This window comes from Hemicordylus capensis, chromosome 5 (genome assembly GCF_027244095.1).
Source record: "Hemicordylus capensis ecotype Gifberg chromosome 5, rHemCap1.1.pri, whole genome shotgun sequence".
Classification (NCBI taxonomy): Eukaryota; Metazoa; Chordata; class Lepidosauria; order Squamata; family Cordylidae; genus Hemicordylus; species Hemicordylus capensis.
In genome coordinates, this window is record NC_069661.1 from 224,276,371 (window position 1) to 224,290,450 (window position 14,080).

General features: G+C 43.5%; 1 protein-coding gene across 3 annotated transcripts; it reads left to right on the plus strand.

Moving 5' to 3' along the window:
• The first annotated feature begins 903 nt into the window (after positions 1 to 903).
• On the plus strand, positions 904 to 12,172 carry MTERF2 (mitochondrial transcription termination factor 2). 3 transcript variants are annotated; one of them, XM_053255238.1, is made up of 2 exons: positions 904 to 961; positions 10,665 to 12,172. In XM_053255238.1, the coding sequence occupies exons 1-2, from the start codon at positions 935 to 937 to the stop codon at positions 11,880 to 11,882; spliced, it is 1,245 nt and encodes a 414-aa protein (XP_053111213.1). In that variant the 5' UTR covers positions 904 to 934; the 3' UTR covers positions 11,883 to 12,172. The 3 variants fall into 3 exon arrangements, with proteins under 3 accessions (XP_053111213.1, XP_053111214.1, XP_053111215.1); XM_053255239.1 differs by lacking the exon at positions 904 to 961 and adding an exon at positions 6,608 to 7,015; XM_053255240.1 differs by lacking the exon at positions 904 to 961 and adding an exon at positions 7,031 to 7,181.
• The last annotated feature ends 1,908 nt before the right edge of the window (positions 12,173 to 14,080 follow it).

Below are 14,080 nucleotides of genomic sequence, written 5' to 3' on the forward strand. Positions count from 1 at the left end.
TTGAAATCACCAAGGAGCAAAGCAGTGGTATTATTGCAGTGGGGTGGGAGGGAGATGAGCAGGAGGATGTCAACATCTGAAATGAAGATCTTTGAGAGGGAGTCATTTCATAATTTAAAAAGCACAGAAAAGCAAAATACAGAAAAAATACACCTCTACAACCACATATAATGAAAAATAGTATATCAGCAGACACATAGATAAAAACTGCAGCAGCAGAATAAAATGACAAAAGCCTTTTAGGCAATGCCCAGATAAAAATACTTCCTTAAACAGGAGTGTCTTAACCTGGCACCTAGAAACAGCTAGCGGGGCATCTAGACAAGTATCTCATGGCCATGAGTTCCACAGTCTGGGTGCAACTGCTGAAGAGACCCTCTGTTGTGTGGCCACCCATCATACTTTAGATGATGATGGGACACAGAGAAAGCCTCACCAGAGGATGTGAGTTAGGTTCATATATTTATTTATTATTATTTATTCAATGTCTATACTGCCCTTCCAAAAATGGCTCAAGGCGCTTTACACAGAGAAATAATAAATAAATAAGATGGATGCCTATCCCCAAAGGGCTCACGATCTAAAAAGAAACATAAGATAGATACCAGCAACAGTCAATGGAAGTACTGTGTTGAGGGTGGAGAGGGGGTAGGAGAGGGTGGTCCTGCAGATATCCCAAATGTCAATTTGTGCTGAAAGGCATTTTAAAATTGATCTTATTATTGCTGGCTCTTAAATAATTAATGAGGCTGGATTTTGAAGCTGTTCTGTTTTAATAATTTCTTCTTTTTATCAATTATTGTGTAGAATTTTATGTATATTTCTATTTAAGCTGCCTTGGAAATTTTTTTTAATGCAGGTTATAAATGCATAAAACACACCTCAATACTTGTGCACATGATTGGAGAACAGCAGAGACAAAGGACTCCTGAACATGTACAGCTGTACTCAGCATGTTAAGGTATTTCCATTTCTGAACGTGATGTAACATGAAGAGGGGAAATCAAAGCATCTACTGTCTTGAAAACACGAGAGTTCTATAAACCCTGTAATTTGTTAATCATATGGTTGGGTGTTATATTAGCGCAAGGTGGTGCCTTGGTGCTTGTAATGGCACGTTTCTTATACTTTAACAAGCTTGTTTCTTTAAAATTTCCCCTTAATGCAATTTCCCACATATGCCTCATAAGTTGCTTTTATAATCAAGTCTATATTTGTTAGTCTTTTGACCATTGTGCTGTGGTCAAAACCAATTGTCAGTCTTACCTTCAGACTAGAATGATCTACAAAACTGCATGCTTTATGGATTCAGGAAAGAAATGTTTCCTATTTGGTGTGAATCAGGAGTGACCCTCAAGTAAATGGAAGTGTATCAATTGGTCCAAATGAAACCATTCCTAGGTTTACAGCAGCTAGTAGAAGTATGTTCCTCCTACTGCACTGGTAGGCAGGATGATATATAAACACAAACTTTTTATGGCTTATGAGCATATTGTGCTCATACCATACTGAGTCAGACCATTGGTTCATGCAGCTCAGTATTAAGTACTAGGGCTAGGCAGTCGTGTTGAATCCAATATGCTCGGTCGGGCATTATCAGATGGATTTCTGCACTGACTGCAGGGAGCCCCAACAGCTGGAACGTCTGACTGAGCTCCCCACTGTCCATGTGGAACTCCGTCAGAATTCCGACAAGCTGGCTGGGCCTGACAGGACACGTTTCCCCACCCTCTCCCTTACTAGGGACTCTGTGGGGGCCAGGGGACAGGAGGTGTGATGTCATCTCCATTTCTATGGGGCACTGGAGACAGTGATATGGTGTGGTTTCCCCAAGTTGTCTTAAAGACCAAGCTGGGCTGCCAGGTTTTGAACTAACTGAAGGTTCCGTATTAAATCAAAGGCTGTCCTATGTACAGCACAGTGCAGTAGTCAAGCCTAGAGGTCTCCTGCATGTGCACCAGTTTTAAGGCCATTCTTTTCCAAAAATACACAGCTGGAATATTGGCTGAAGCTGCTACGAAGCACTCCTAGTCACTGCCTCAATCTGAGGTACCCAAGAGAGGTATCCAGAAGTACTCTCTGACTGTGAATGTGTTCCTTCTGGGAAGTGTAACCCCATCTAGAACAGGCAGATCTACCCAATCTCCTGAGTTATGACCCCCCCACAGTGAGCATCTCTCTATTTTGGATTCATCTTCAATTTATTATCTCTCATCCAACTCATTACCATCTATAGGCAGGCATTTAAGGAGGATTTTATGAAGTTGTCATGAAGAAATAGATTTGTGTGTCATCAGAATACTGTTTATACCCTGCACCAGATCTCCTGATGATGAGCCCCAGCAGTTTGAAGTAGATGTTTAAATACAACAATACTATACACCACTTTTCAACCAAAGTTCCCAAAGTGGTTTACATAGATATAAATAAATAAAATGGCTCCCTGTCCCCAAAGGCCTCACAATCTAAAAAGAAACATAAAGGTAGACACCAGCAACAGTGTGCCAGCTGCATCCCTTTCTCCAGAAGGCAGATCTGGCCACAGTTACCCATGCCTTAGTCACGTCACAGCTGGAAAACTGTAACACACTCTACATGGGGCTGCCCTTGAAGAATATTCTGAAACTGCAGTTAGTGCAAAATGTGGCAGCTAGGATTTTATCTGGAGCTGCCTGTTGGGATCACATCACACCCATTTAAAAAGAGGTGCACTGGCTACCAGTTTGTTTCTGGGTCAAATTCAAGGTGCTGGTTTTGACCTTTAAAGTCCTCAATGGTTTGGGCCCGGGAGGGATACCTGAGGGACCACCTGCTCGCAAGGGTTGCTACCCACTTGACGAGGTCATCTGAGGGGGCTCTGCTCCAAGTGCCGTCAGTGAGGGAGGCTTGGCTATTGTGCACATGGTACAGGGCGTTCTCTGTTGCTGCCCCCAGAAACTCTAGAATGCTCTCCCTCTGGCTATTCGCTCCTCGGTCTCCATCACAGTTTTTAGAAAGTGTTAAATCTTGGTTTTTTACCCAGGCTTTTATATGATTGCCTCTACTGCTGCTTCTTTGGATTTTGTATAGTTCTTATGCTCGTATTTTAAATCTTTTAAATCAGATTTGTTTTATATTTTAGCTTAATATTTTAATTGTGACATTTTTATAGTCTTGTTTTTTATTTTTATGTGAACTGCCTTGGGATTGTTTTGCTGAAAGGCGGTATACAAATTTAACAATAAACAAACAGCCACTGGAGGGATGCTGTGCTGGGGATGGATAGGGCCAGTTGCTCTCCCCCTGCCAAATAAAGAGCATCACCACTCTAAAAAGGTGCCTCTTTGATCAATGAGCAGGGAACAACTGAGATAAAGCACTGGAGACAGAATGGAGCCCTGTGGGACTCCATAAAATAGTTCCCATTTCAAGGAGCAACAGCCTCTAAGTGACACTATCTGAAATCTGTCTGAGAGATAGAAACTGAACCACTGCAAAGTAGTGCCTCTGACTCCCAACTCTCCCAGATGATCAAAAAGGATATAATGGTTGATACCAAGAAACTGAAAAGAATAAATAATTCCCTCTTTCAGTTCCTAAATGGAGATCATTTATCAGGTCAACCAAGGCAGTCTCGCCCCATAGCCCGCCCAAAAGCCAGTTTGAAATGGGTCCAGGTGATCTGTTTCCTGCCTGGCACTGAGAGGCCATCACCCCCTCAATTATCTTACCCAACTGTGAAAGGTGACTGGCCTATAATTGCTCATTAGACCAAGGGGTCTAATGCTAGCTTAAGAAGCGGTCTTAATAATTGCCTTCTTTAAACATGGAGGCATCGTGCCTTCCCTCAGTGAAGCATTTATGATATCAACCAAGCCATCTTTGATAACCTCCCTGTCCCTGCTAGAAGACAAAAGCCATGTTGGGCAAGGATCAAAAGAACAGTTGGTAGGCCACACCACTCCAAGCAGTTTGTCCATGTTTTCAGAAACCACAAAACCACATCTTTGGGAATGCACAATACAAATGTACATCTAAGTTACGACAGATCTGGATGGTTAAAGTTCATACTGGACCCATGGTGAATTCAGAATCTTTGTGCATCAGATTTACAGCCCAAATTTATGCATGACCACCAAAGGAGGAACTCCCTGAAATAGATATAGTCCAATTTTGTGTGTGTTAACTGAGAGTGAAGCCACTGTTATGATTCAGGCATTATCAGACCATAATACAGAAGGGCTGAAAAAGGACCTGAGTGTGTTCGACCTGAAGCACAAGACAACCCAGAAGAACCCAGCACCATCTAACAACCTGAAAAAAGTAAGACTGACCCGCAAGTCATGATACTCTTTGCATATCTATTTTGGGGATCTTGGCAGCAAGGCTGATTGTAAATTCTTATCTGATAAGTTTGTGGTTTTATATTTGTTACAAATGTGCTTTTACTATTTTATACATATTGTCTAAATTTATGTGCCATAAGAGTGTCCATTAAATGTTTTTCTATACCATTTCTCCACCTCATGGTTTTTAGAAGTACTGTATATTTCCACTATGTTTAACTTCAATAGGTTTTTTTTAATCTTTCATGAATATTTTTTAATACTTAAGTATCCAGGTTGTTGGATGGTGGAAGATTCTTTGGGGTTGTCTTGCAAATCATAATACAGGGCAGTTCCATAAATTCAGTACTATTAACCATTCATTTTAGGCAAAGATAGAAGATGAATCTCCAAAACTCTTAGGTTTTTAGAAAGAGATTTCAAAAGATATTTTCCTGACAAATTTTGGATGAGAGGTTTCAGATGCTGAAATCGAGTGAGTCCCCCACCCCCGACAATATTTTCCACCAAAATTTAAGATATTTTAAAGAGGTATTTGAAGGTGTAGGAAGAAAGGGAATGGGATAGAAAAGTGGCCTTTTCAGAGAGCGGTCTGGGATGGGTGCTCCAAACTGCTTGTTTCTGCTTGGGAGCATCAGGCTGCATTTTGCTGTGCTCTCTTCTATTCATGCACAACAGCACTGAGGGTAAACTGGGGTATGTGCACCAACCCACAGCTAAGTCTGTAAGTCTAACAGTCTGGGGGTGACTTCAACCTATTGTGTGATCTATCAGCAGACAGCAGATTGCAACCAGACATTCTGTCTGTCCCTGGCTTCAAGCTCACTATGAATCCACTGCTGCTGCTGGCATAAAGGTGGCAACCTCCAGCAGGGCCCCAGAGCTAACTTGCAATGCAATCCTGGGCATCCTTTGATTTGTCCATTGGGAAAGTTGAGAGAGATTGAGGGGAACATTGTGGATTTGTTTTATTGTGGTTCTTGGGATAGATAACATTCTAAAATATTTATATACCATTTTTCATTTTTTTAAAAGGGTTTCGAAGAATTGATAAAGTATGAAGCGCTTATAGGCAATGACAGAAGGAGGGGGCTAGGCCTCCCCCGGTTGAACCATGGACTGAAACTTAAATTGCTTGAACCATAAACTGAAAATTAAAATAAGGCTGCAATCCATAAATTGAAAATTAAAATAAAGCTGCAATTTCAAGCAATGCTGCTTGCTTGAAAGTTAACTCCATCAAAAGGAATAGGACTTAAAGTCAAGGTAAAGTGTGCCGTCAAGTCGGTGCTACAGAGAAAATATGCTTAGGATAGTTTTCGTTTTTTCAGAAATCCAGTATGTGAGAAAAATCTCACTTCCCTGACCCCCAATGCACTTTGCCCCTTCTATGCCCCCCAATACTTTTCTCCTATCATCACATACTTCAGGTTTATTTTAAACAAATATATCTTTGTATCCTGTCCCCTTTCAAAAAATATCCCACAGAAACATCCCTTTGGTGAGTGAAAAGGAGGTGGCCCTGTTGTTTTATGTTCTTAAGGGTGGGCTGGCAGGCCCCCATGGCAACAGCTTCCATAAGGATAATGGCAAAACCACCGAAGAGTCCTGTGGCATCTTAAAGATGAGCCAATTTATTACATACTATAGCCTAAGTTTTTTGTAAACTGGGGTTCACATACACTTAAATGCTATGAAGGAAGCCTCTCCCACTACTAAAAATGAAAAGAAAAAAGTTCTTGCTCTTTCTTGGCTCTCAACTTTTTCAGTTGGGCTTATTCTCTAGTATTTAAGATTGTAGCAACAGGGTGCAAAGATTTATTTACTTATTTATAAGATGCACAGGAAGTGGTGGTAGGGGGAATACAGGGCACAGAAGGGGCAAAAATGCATCTGGCTAGTGGAAAGCTTGCAGGAAAGCAAGCTTTCCACTTCCACATGCTAGATTTCTGAGAGAAAACGCTCCCCGCTCCTAAGCAAATTTCCCCTGAATCTAGTCCTACCGGTTTTGATGGAGTTTCGACTAATAAGCAGGATATGTAGGATTGCAACTTTATTTTAAACCCCGGCTTATACTAGCTCAGCAAGGAGAGGCTTACTTCCCTAACCCCCTGGTGCTGCGCGTTTCATAGTTTATCAGCCTTTGGGAGCTGTTTGGCTGGAAAGCGGAATATATGAATATTTTCGACCACCACCACCTTCTCCATCCTGCGGCAAAACAAATCCTCGATGATTCCTGCCCGCCCTCTCTCTCTCGCCTTCCGCAAAGGACGGATATGAAGAGCCGAGAAACCAGGGCAACGTCACCGCACAATCGCTGCCTGGCAGCGTTCTCAAGAGCGCTCAGTGTGGATGATTCGGGGGGCTGCTGCAAAATGCAGTCACCCCGGCTCGCTCTATGCATTTACTTATTTATCTGATTTCTATACCGCCCTTCTGATGTCGCGGCTCGTCTTCTACGATTTACACCTATACCTTTTTTAAAAAAACAGCGACTCTCGCTGTTTATCGCAGCCGCCGCCAAACCAGTTGGAAAGAACCAGTTTCCTCCACCACCACCCGTCCCGCACGTGGTACGGCCAAGCCCGCCCCGGGGGCTGGCTGACAAGCTGGCCGCCTGCCGGGTTGCTCCAGGGGAAGTCGGGGCTGTTCGTCCGCGGTGATCAACCGGCGTCGCTCGTTGGGCTTAGGTGAGCCGCGGACTGGTTGCATGTTTGGGAGGCGGGGTGGACGACGTCTGGACGGCAGCCTGGGAGCTGCGCTCTGCTGCTTCTTCTCCTATGGAGAGGAGGGAGCCGAGGGCAGGATAATCCCGCAGCCTCGACAATGGAGCGTGTGGGCTGAGCCCTGAACTTGGCAAGTATCCCTCAACTAGGGAAAGGCCGGCCAGGATTTGAGCCTCATGGCCGCTGCTTAGTGAACGGAGCAGATCTGCAAATCCTCTACCTAGATTTCAGACGCTGCTGCTGCCCTGCCCTCTTGTAGATAATTGACCTACAACTCCCATCATCCTTGGTGGCTGTCCCTTGTGACTGGAATGATGGGAGTTGTAGTCCAGCCGCCGCAGTTTGAGACCCCTGCTGCTATCATATGCTGTCTGGGTGTGTTTGTAAAAGTCCCTCTCTTCCGTGTTCTGCGGGGACAGACTCAGTCTCGAGTAAAAGTTTCCGTAGCATTGCAGCGTTCATTCTCCTTCTTCAAGACCTCGTTTATTTTAATGTGTGTGTTCTAAAGTTCATGCTACATTTTGTTAGCCTTTGAAGTGCCCCGAGATTCTGTTTTGTTTTTCTCAACGAGTGGCGGGGGGGGGGGGAATCTACCACCAAAAGCCTCTATGCCTTTAACAGTTGCACAACAATTAATGATGGGGCAGGTACAGCCTTTTCTGGCATGATGATGATGGGGAAAGCCATACCCACTGACTTTGCTTTTCCGGCTTTTAAAGGCAACTGTTAAATGCGGCCAGATAGAAAAAGATGGTAGCAGCTTCCTTTTCGTTATTCTGAATGACCCCAAAGCCCTAGGGAGCTGGCTATAGTTATTGAGCATTAGCGAGGGAAATGTTTTTATTGTTTTTATTTCATCTTAAAAGGGCATTTTCATCTTAAAAGTTGAGACTGGTCACGGAAAACAAGTTCCTCTGGTTCAGGTTGAGCCAGCTCACACTTCTAGGATTGCTATATGACAGAAGACACAGGGCGTTTGTCCTTTGAGCTCTAAGATGAGTGGAAGCTGTTCAAATGCACGTTTTGTTTTGTTTGGAGTGGGGGACGAACACCTGTTTAGTGGTGTGTCAGGATGCTTCAGAATCAAAAAGCTGATCTTGTGGTAGCAAGCATGAATTGTCCCCTTTGCTAAGCAGGCAGCTGCCCTGGTTAGCATTTGAATGGGAGACTAAATGTGTGAGCACTGTCATATTCCCCTTAGGGGATGGGGCTGCCATGGGAGTAGTATGCCATGTAGTGCACAGGGACATCTCATTAAGGAAATACCAACATTCAGGGGAGTCAGGCAGGGTTGTATCCTGGCTCCACTGTTGTTTAATTTTTACATCAATTCTCTTGTTTCCCATTTAGACAACTCAGCCCATCCACCTAAATTAGCTAATAAACATCTTGTCATACTTCTGTATGCAGATGACACTGTCATTCTCTCACAAACGCCAATGGGCTTAAGAAGAGCTTTACACTCTCTTGCCAGCTATTGTGATGAACAATCTTTAGAAATAAATTATACCAAATTGGACATAAGCAATTAAATCTTTCCACTGCTCTAGGGGTGCTCAGGGATGTCTCCTCTGCAATAAAACATTCTTCTGCCAAAGTTTGAGCACAGCTCCTATATGGAGCTCAACTTACTTGGCACATATTCTAACTTCTCTAAGGTGGAATTCGTGCAGTCTGTTTCTGAGGAATATTTTCCAAGTACCCTGGTGTGTGCCCAGTGCTGTCCTTCCTTTGGAAGCAGGATTGGAAAATAGAGTTAGAGGACAGGCTGCATCACTGTGGTTTCTCTCCTCCTGTACTGAGATCTATGCAGTATGAAAATGCCAGCACAAACCTCAAACAAAGAATATACGATATGGAGCCACAAATGGACCAGGGCTCCATTCCTGCTGGTATCTATTTGGATAACCAAGTTTTGAGTTTTAACCCTGCTAGATGTCTTAACTCAATAACAGTACCAAAACACCATAGAACTTTGATGCTGGCACATTGCAGTGTTTTACAAACAGCAGTTCTGAGAGGAAGATGTTAAAAAATCCCCCTTAAAAAAACGTTTTTGCCACTGTAATTTGGGAGATATCAAAACTACAATCCATGCATGTCTTGGTCAATTGTACAGAGATCAATGGCACAAATCCAGAATTCCTTTTATAAGATCCTTCTTAACTTGATTATTTTCTAGCTGACCAGAATGATTTAATATCTTTTCTTGTGGCTAAGTTTTGTTTGGTAGCTAGCAAGATTTGCCAGGAGCTCATTATGAATTCAATTTAGCTGTTTTGAGGTTTCAAATGACTTCAATTCGTTTTGGAGGTTTGACTTCCTAATATTATATTATAACTTTCATGGTTTACTCTGTTGGGCTTCTGTGTGTATATATGATTATTGTACTAGTCTGTGACGGTAATAATATATTTGATTTGACCTGACCTTTTAACAGTACTGATACACTTATAAAGGTTGCTGCTACTTCAGTCTGTCTCCTATGTCCTCTTGCTCAGCTCTCCTGGCTGCTGAAGCATACAGTACTTTAATTCTGCCTTGCAGCAGGCTGTTGAGGCAGGTGAATTGTGGTATGCAGGAAGGAATAGGGCAGGAAGTACAGCAGCTGCAGCCTCTCCTGTGAAATTGTATTACTACTGTTAGTCTCCAGGTTAGAACTAGGGATGTGCACAAACCTGTTTCAGAGGCCCTTTTATGGGCTTCCGAACAGGTTCGAACACAGGGGTGGGGTTGAAGTTCAAAGCTGCTAGGGTGTGTGTGTCACTTTAAGGGTGGGCGAGGATGCACTTACCTCTCCCCCCACCGGCATTTGGTGTCCGTAAAAGCCTTCAGGGCGGCAGTGTACCTCCCTGCCACCCCTTCCCCCTCTTTGGCCGGAAGTACCAGGTGCACGTGTGTACGTTGCGCACACACCCATCTGATGTGCACGCATGCGGCCGGTGCTTCCAGCCGATGAGGGGGAAGGGAGCGGCAGAGAGGTACACTGCTGCCCTGAAGGCTTTTATGGACACTAAGCACCAGTGTGGGGGGAAAGCGGGTGGAAGGGTAAGTGCACCCTTCACCGCCCTTAAAGTGACACCCCCCCTCCCACTCGAGCCACCCCCACCCGGTTCCGTGCACATCCCTAGTTAGAACCTGGAACCCCTGGGGTGGTTATACTTTAAAGAATATCAGGCTGATCATTCATCTTTGAAAGCCACCATGCTATCGAATGTTTTTAGGAATATTATGCAGGCTCTATCTAGTTCAAATATTGCTGAATTTGAGAATCGGGTAGTGCTGGTTATTACTTACGCTCCTGGTGACAAAAGAAGACACAGCAGCAGCTGTTGACCTACTAACACACATTCTGCTCCTGTTTATTACTTCTTTCTCAATATGGGGTGAAAACAGAAGGCGGAGAATTCTTCACACTTATCCTGTTTCGCAAAGATGTTGATTTGAATGCAGTTGCCACATCAAAGTGTGAACTGGCTACCGATTGAAAGATCAGGAGCATAAATATGAACATCTCTGCTCCGCAAGAAAAAGTGCTTCTGTAAAAGCAGCAGAACTTGTTTTCTTGTATTTGAATATTAAAATGAATGTCTCTGTGCTTTGGTTCTTGCAGGCCTTTTCCAGGATAGTGCTGCACCTCAGACGCAGAATGGCCTGTGCTACTCAAAATCTGTTTTTATATTTGTGGGCTAGGCCTCAGCCCTGTGTGCCATTGCCAGTTCTCTCGGCATTATGGAATCAAAGGAAGAACAGACACTTCATGCAGCACTTCAGATACACAACTGCTGTCATTTCAGGAGAGGAGAATGCAGCCACTGTGGAAAGCCTTTATGCATTATCTGTGGATATTAAAAAGATCCGCAGATTAAAGCCATGGGTGCTCTCAAAAGAGGTGGCTTATGTCAAAGAAACTGCCGAGATTTTGCAAGAAATGGGAGCTGATAGGAGTGCTGTAGCATATATTTTGGAACGCTGTCCCGAGGCTATCCTCTGTAGGCCTACAGATATCAGCTGTCAAAGAGACCTGTGGTTGTCTGTTTGCCGAAATGAAAAACAACTGGTTGAATTAGTTAAACGGTTCCCAGAGTCCTTTTTTACAGTTGCGCACTATGAAAACCAGACAGCCAACATTAGATTCTTTCAAGACTTGGGTCTAAAGAATACAATCATCAGCAGGCTCCTAACAGGTGCATCAAATATTTTTTACAATCCTGTTGAGAAGAACAAGCATATGATAGACACCCTGCAAAGTAATTTTCTAAGTCTAGGCGGTTCACGGGAGAACATGAAAAATTGGCTACTGAAATTACTGAGCCAAAACCCATTTATTTTGTTAAATTCATCTGCCATTGTCCAAGAAAACTTGGAGTTTCTTCAGAAGAACCATTTTACTGATTCAGATGTTTTAAGTCTGCTCTCCAAACTCAAAGGGTTTATTTTTCAACTTAACCCTTGCACAATGCAGGACAGCATGTTGTTCTCCAAGAATGTTTTCAAGTGCAGTGATCAAGAATTAAAGGACCTTATTATAAAGTGCCCTGCCCTTCTCTACTATTCAGTTCCAGTTTTGGAAGAAAGACTGGAGGGACTGTTGAAAGCAGGCATTTCCGTAGACCAGATTAAAGAGACACCAGCCATTCTGGAACTGACAACAGAAATTGTGCAATACAGAATAAAAAAATTAGCTGCTTTAGGATATAATGTAAAAAGTGGAACTCTAGAACATCTGAACGGAACAAAAAAGGATTTTGAAGCTACTTATGGAAAGATACAAGCAAAAAGAGAAAGACCATTATTTAATCCAGTTGCTCCTTTAAGAATTGAAGATTGATTTCCAGCACCCGCTTAAACCATGCTAGTGAACCCAGGTGAAAAGACTGTGGTTCTCCTTTCACAACTGGAATAAATTGAACCTAATTGGTGCTCAAAGTTAGTTTTTATTCAGACCTTACATCAGTCTTACAAACTTGAACTCAGCAAGTAATGGGATTGCAAGCTTCCCCACCTAATTGGATACCAGCTTATCAGGAACTTTAGCCCAATGATGTTGCCTTGAGTTGTACTGCTGATATGGAGAGTATTATACTAGCTACCAGAAAAATAAAGCAACTAGAACATTCAGTATTTTTCAGTTGGTTGACCATCTTTCAAAACAGCGCCTTATGGAAATGCTATTGGAGTCCCACAACTCCATTCTTTGTGTTCCATTGCCACAGTGTTTAGCTAACTGGGAGTATTTTAGGTTGCAGGCACTCCAGCTTGTGCCCATCAACCAGCATGACTCTTTCACATTGATAAACCTGGAAATACACATATCAGGCAGTATATAAATATGATAAACACACACACACACTTTTAGTTACAATTAAATATAATTGACACTAAATTATTGCTGGGCTGTGATTGTGCTATAATACATAGAACCTAGCTCAAAATCCAGTATAGCTGTGCAAGCTTTTGTTCGAGCAGCATGTGCTTCTAGCCCTCATGGACAGAGATAAACTTTAAAAATGAAGATGTCATTTTAGTCCTGATCAGCTAAAGCTTTTGTAAAGCCATTTCACATATGTAGTAGCAAGCCTTGGTTTTGACTGAATGCACACACCACACTTCTATAAGTGTTTTGAAAACACAGCTGTATTTCATTCACACAAGTTTTAGATGGTTAGCAGTGTCATTCAGTAGCAGTATGCTTTGTGGCATCTTGAACTTGTTTGTTAGACACTGCTGAAGCCTCTAAATCTAGTATAGGCTAGCACACCTGGATTCAATGACCTCACAAATTAAGGCAAATGTAAATCTTCACATGCCACCATTCAATCAAGTTATCTCCAAGAGGGAGATATCACATTAATACACAACCACAACTACCAGCCAGTATCCTTGTCCCTCGGCCTCTAGCCCAGGGCTAGGCAACCTTAGGACTCCAGCTGTTGAACTACAATTCCCATCATTCCCAGCCACAAATGTGACTGGGGATGATGGGAGTTGTAGTTGAACTACAGCTGGAGTGCCAAGGCTGCCTACGCCTGCTTTAGCTGGTGAAGGCCTGGCTCAAGCCCCACCAGTGGCTGAAGTGGTGTAGTGATCCACTGCCCCCAGCTCTGCAATGCCTAAAGCAGGATATGGCACAACCCCTGACCCCCACCCTCTGTTCCCATCTCTACAGCACACACAGTGCACTGCACACCAATTCAGTCTTCCCCATGTGGTGCACTGAGGAGCTTTCCCATCTTCCCTCACCTGGTGGACCAGGCAGCACCAGCCACTCCTCCTAAGGCCACTCTCCCTTTAACAAAAAAGAAGGCAGAGGGTGGGCAAGGGAACAACAAAAAGTGCATGGAACGTCCTGCTGCCTCAGCCTTTTGAAAAGGCAGGGAAGGGACAAGCAGGAGGGAGGAAGAGCAGGAGTGGCCACAGCACACCACGGCCAGGAGAGCAGAAACGGCCCACAGTAGTGCAGCAGCCAATGGAGGTGGACACAGGGCACCCACCACCACCTTTGCCAAGATGCCACATGAGGCTACTGCCTTGCTGCATCTCATTAGTGGGCAAGGAGCTTAGTGGGCTAGATTCCTCACTTCTGCAGTTTGTCATTTTCTAAGAGAACAAGCAAGATCACAACATGTCCCTCGGCTGCCACTGGCAACATAGATAGCTCAACTACGAGCCACATCCCTCATGCTTTAAGCACACTGCCATGTAAAAGCAAAAACATATGCAGATCCATTTGTCACTTTAATGAGGTGGTTTTTAGGTTCAAAACTGTTGCAGGGATTGGGAACAGGAGTTAGTGACATCACAGAGGCCAACCAGTTGGCACTGTGCAGAGTTGGCTTATGCTACAAACCTACAGAACCATTCCCACCCCAAGATCTCGGTCTTGAACAGGCAAACTTGGAATAAATGTCATGAGGATGTGTCCAGATCAGACTTACTGTGGTAGGTGTGTTACATCTTTTATCTAAGCACATAAGACAAAACTGGAATAATAATTTCTCAGACAGTTGTAAGTCTTTTGTGGAATGA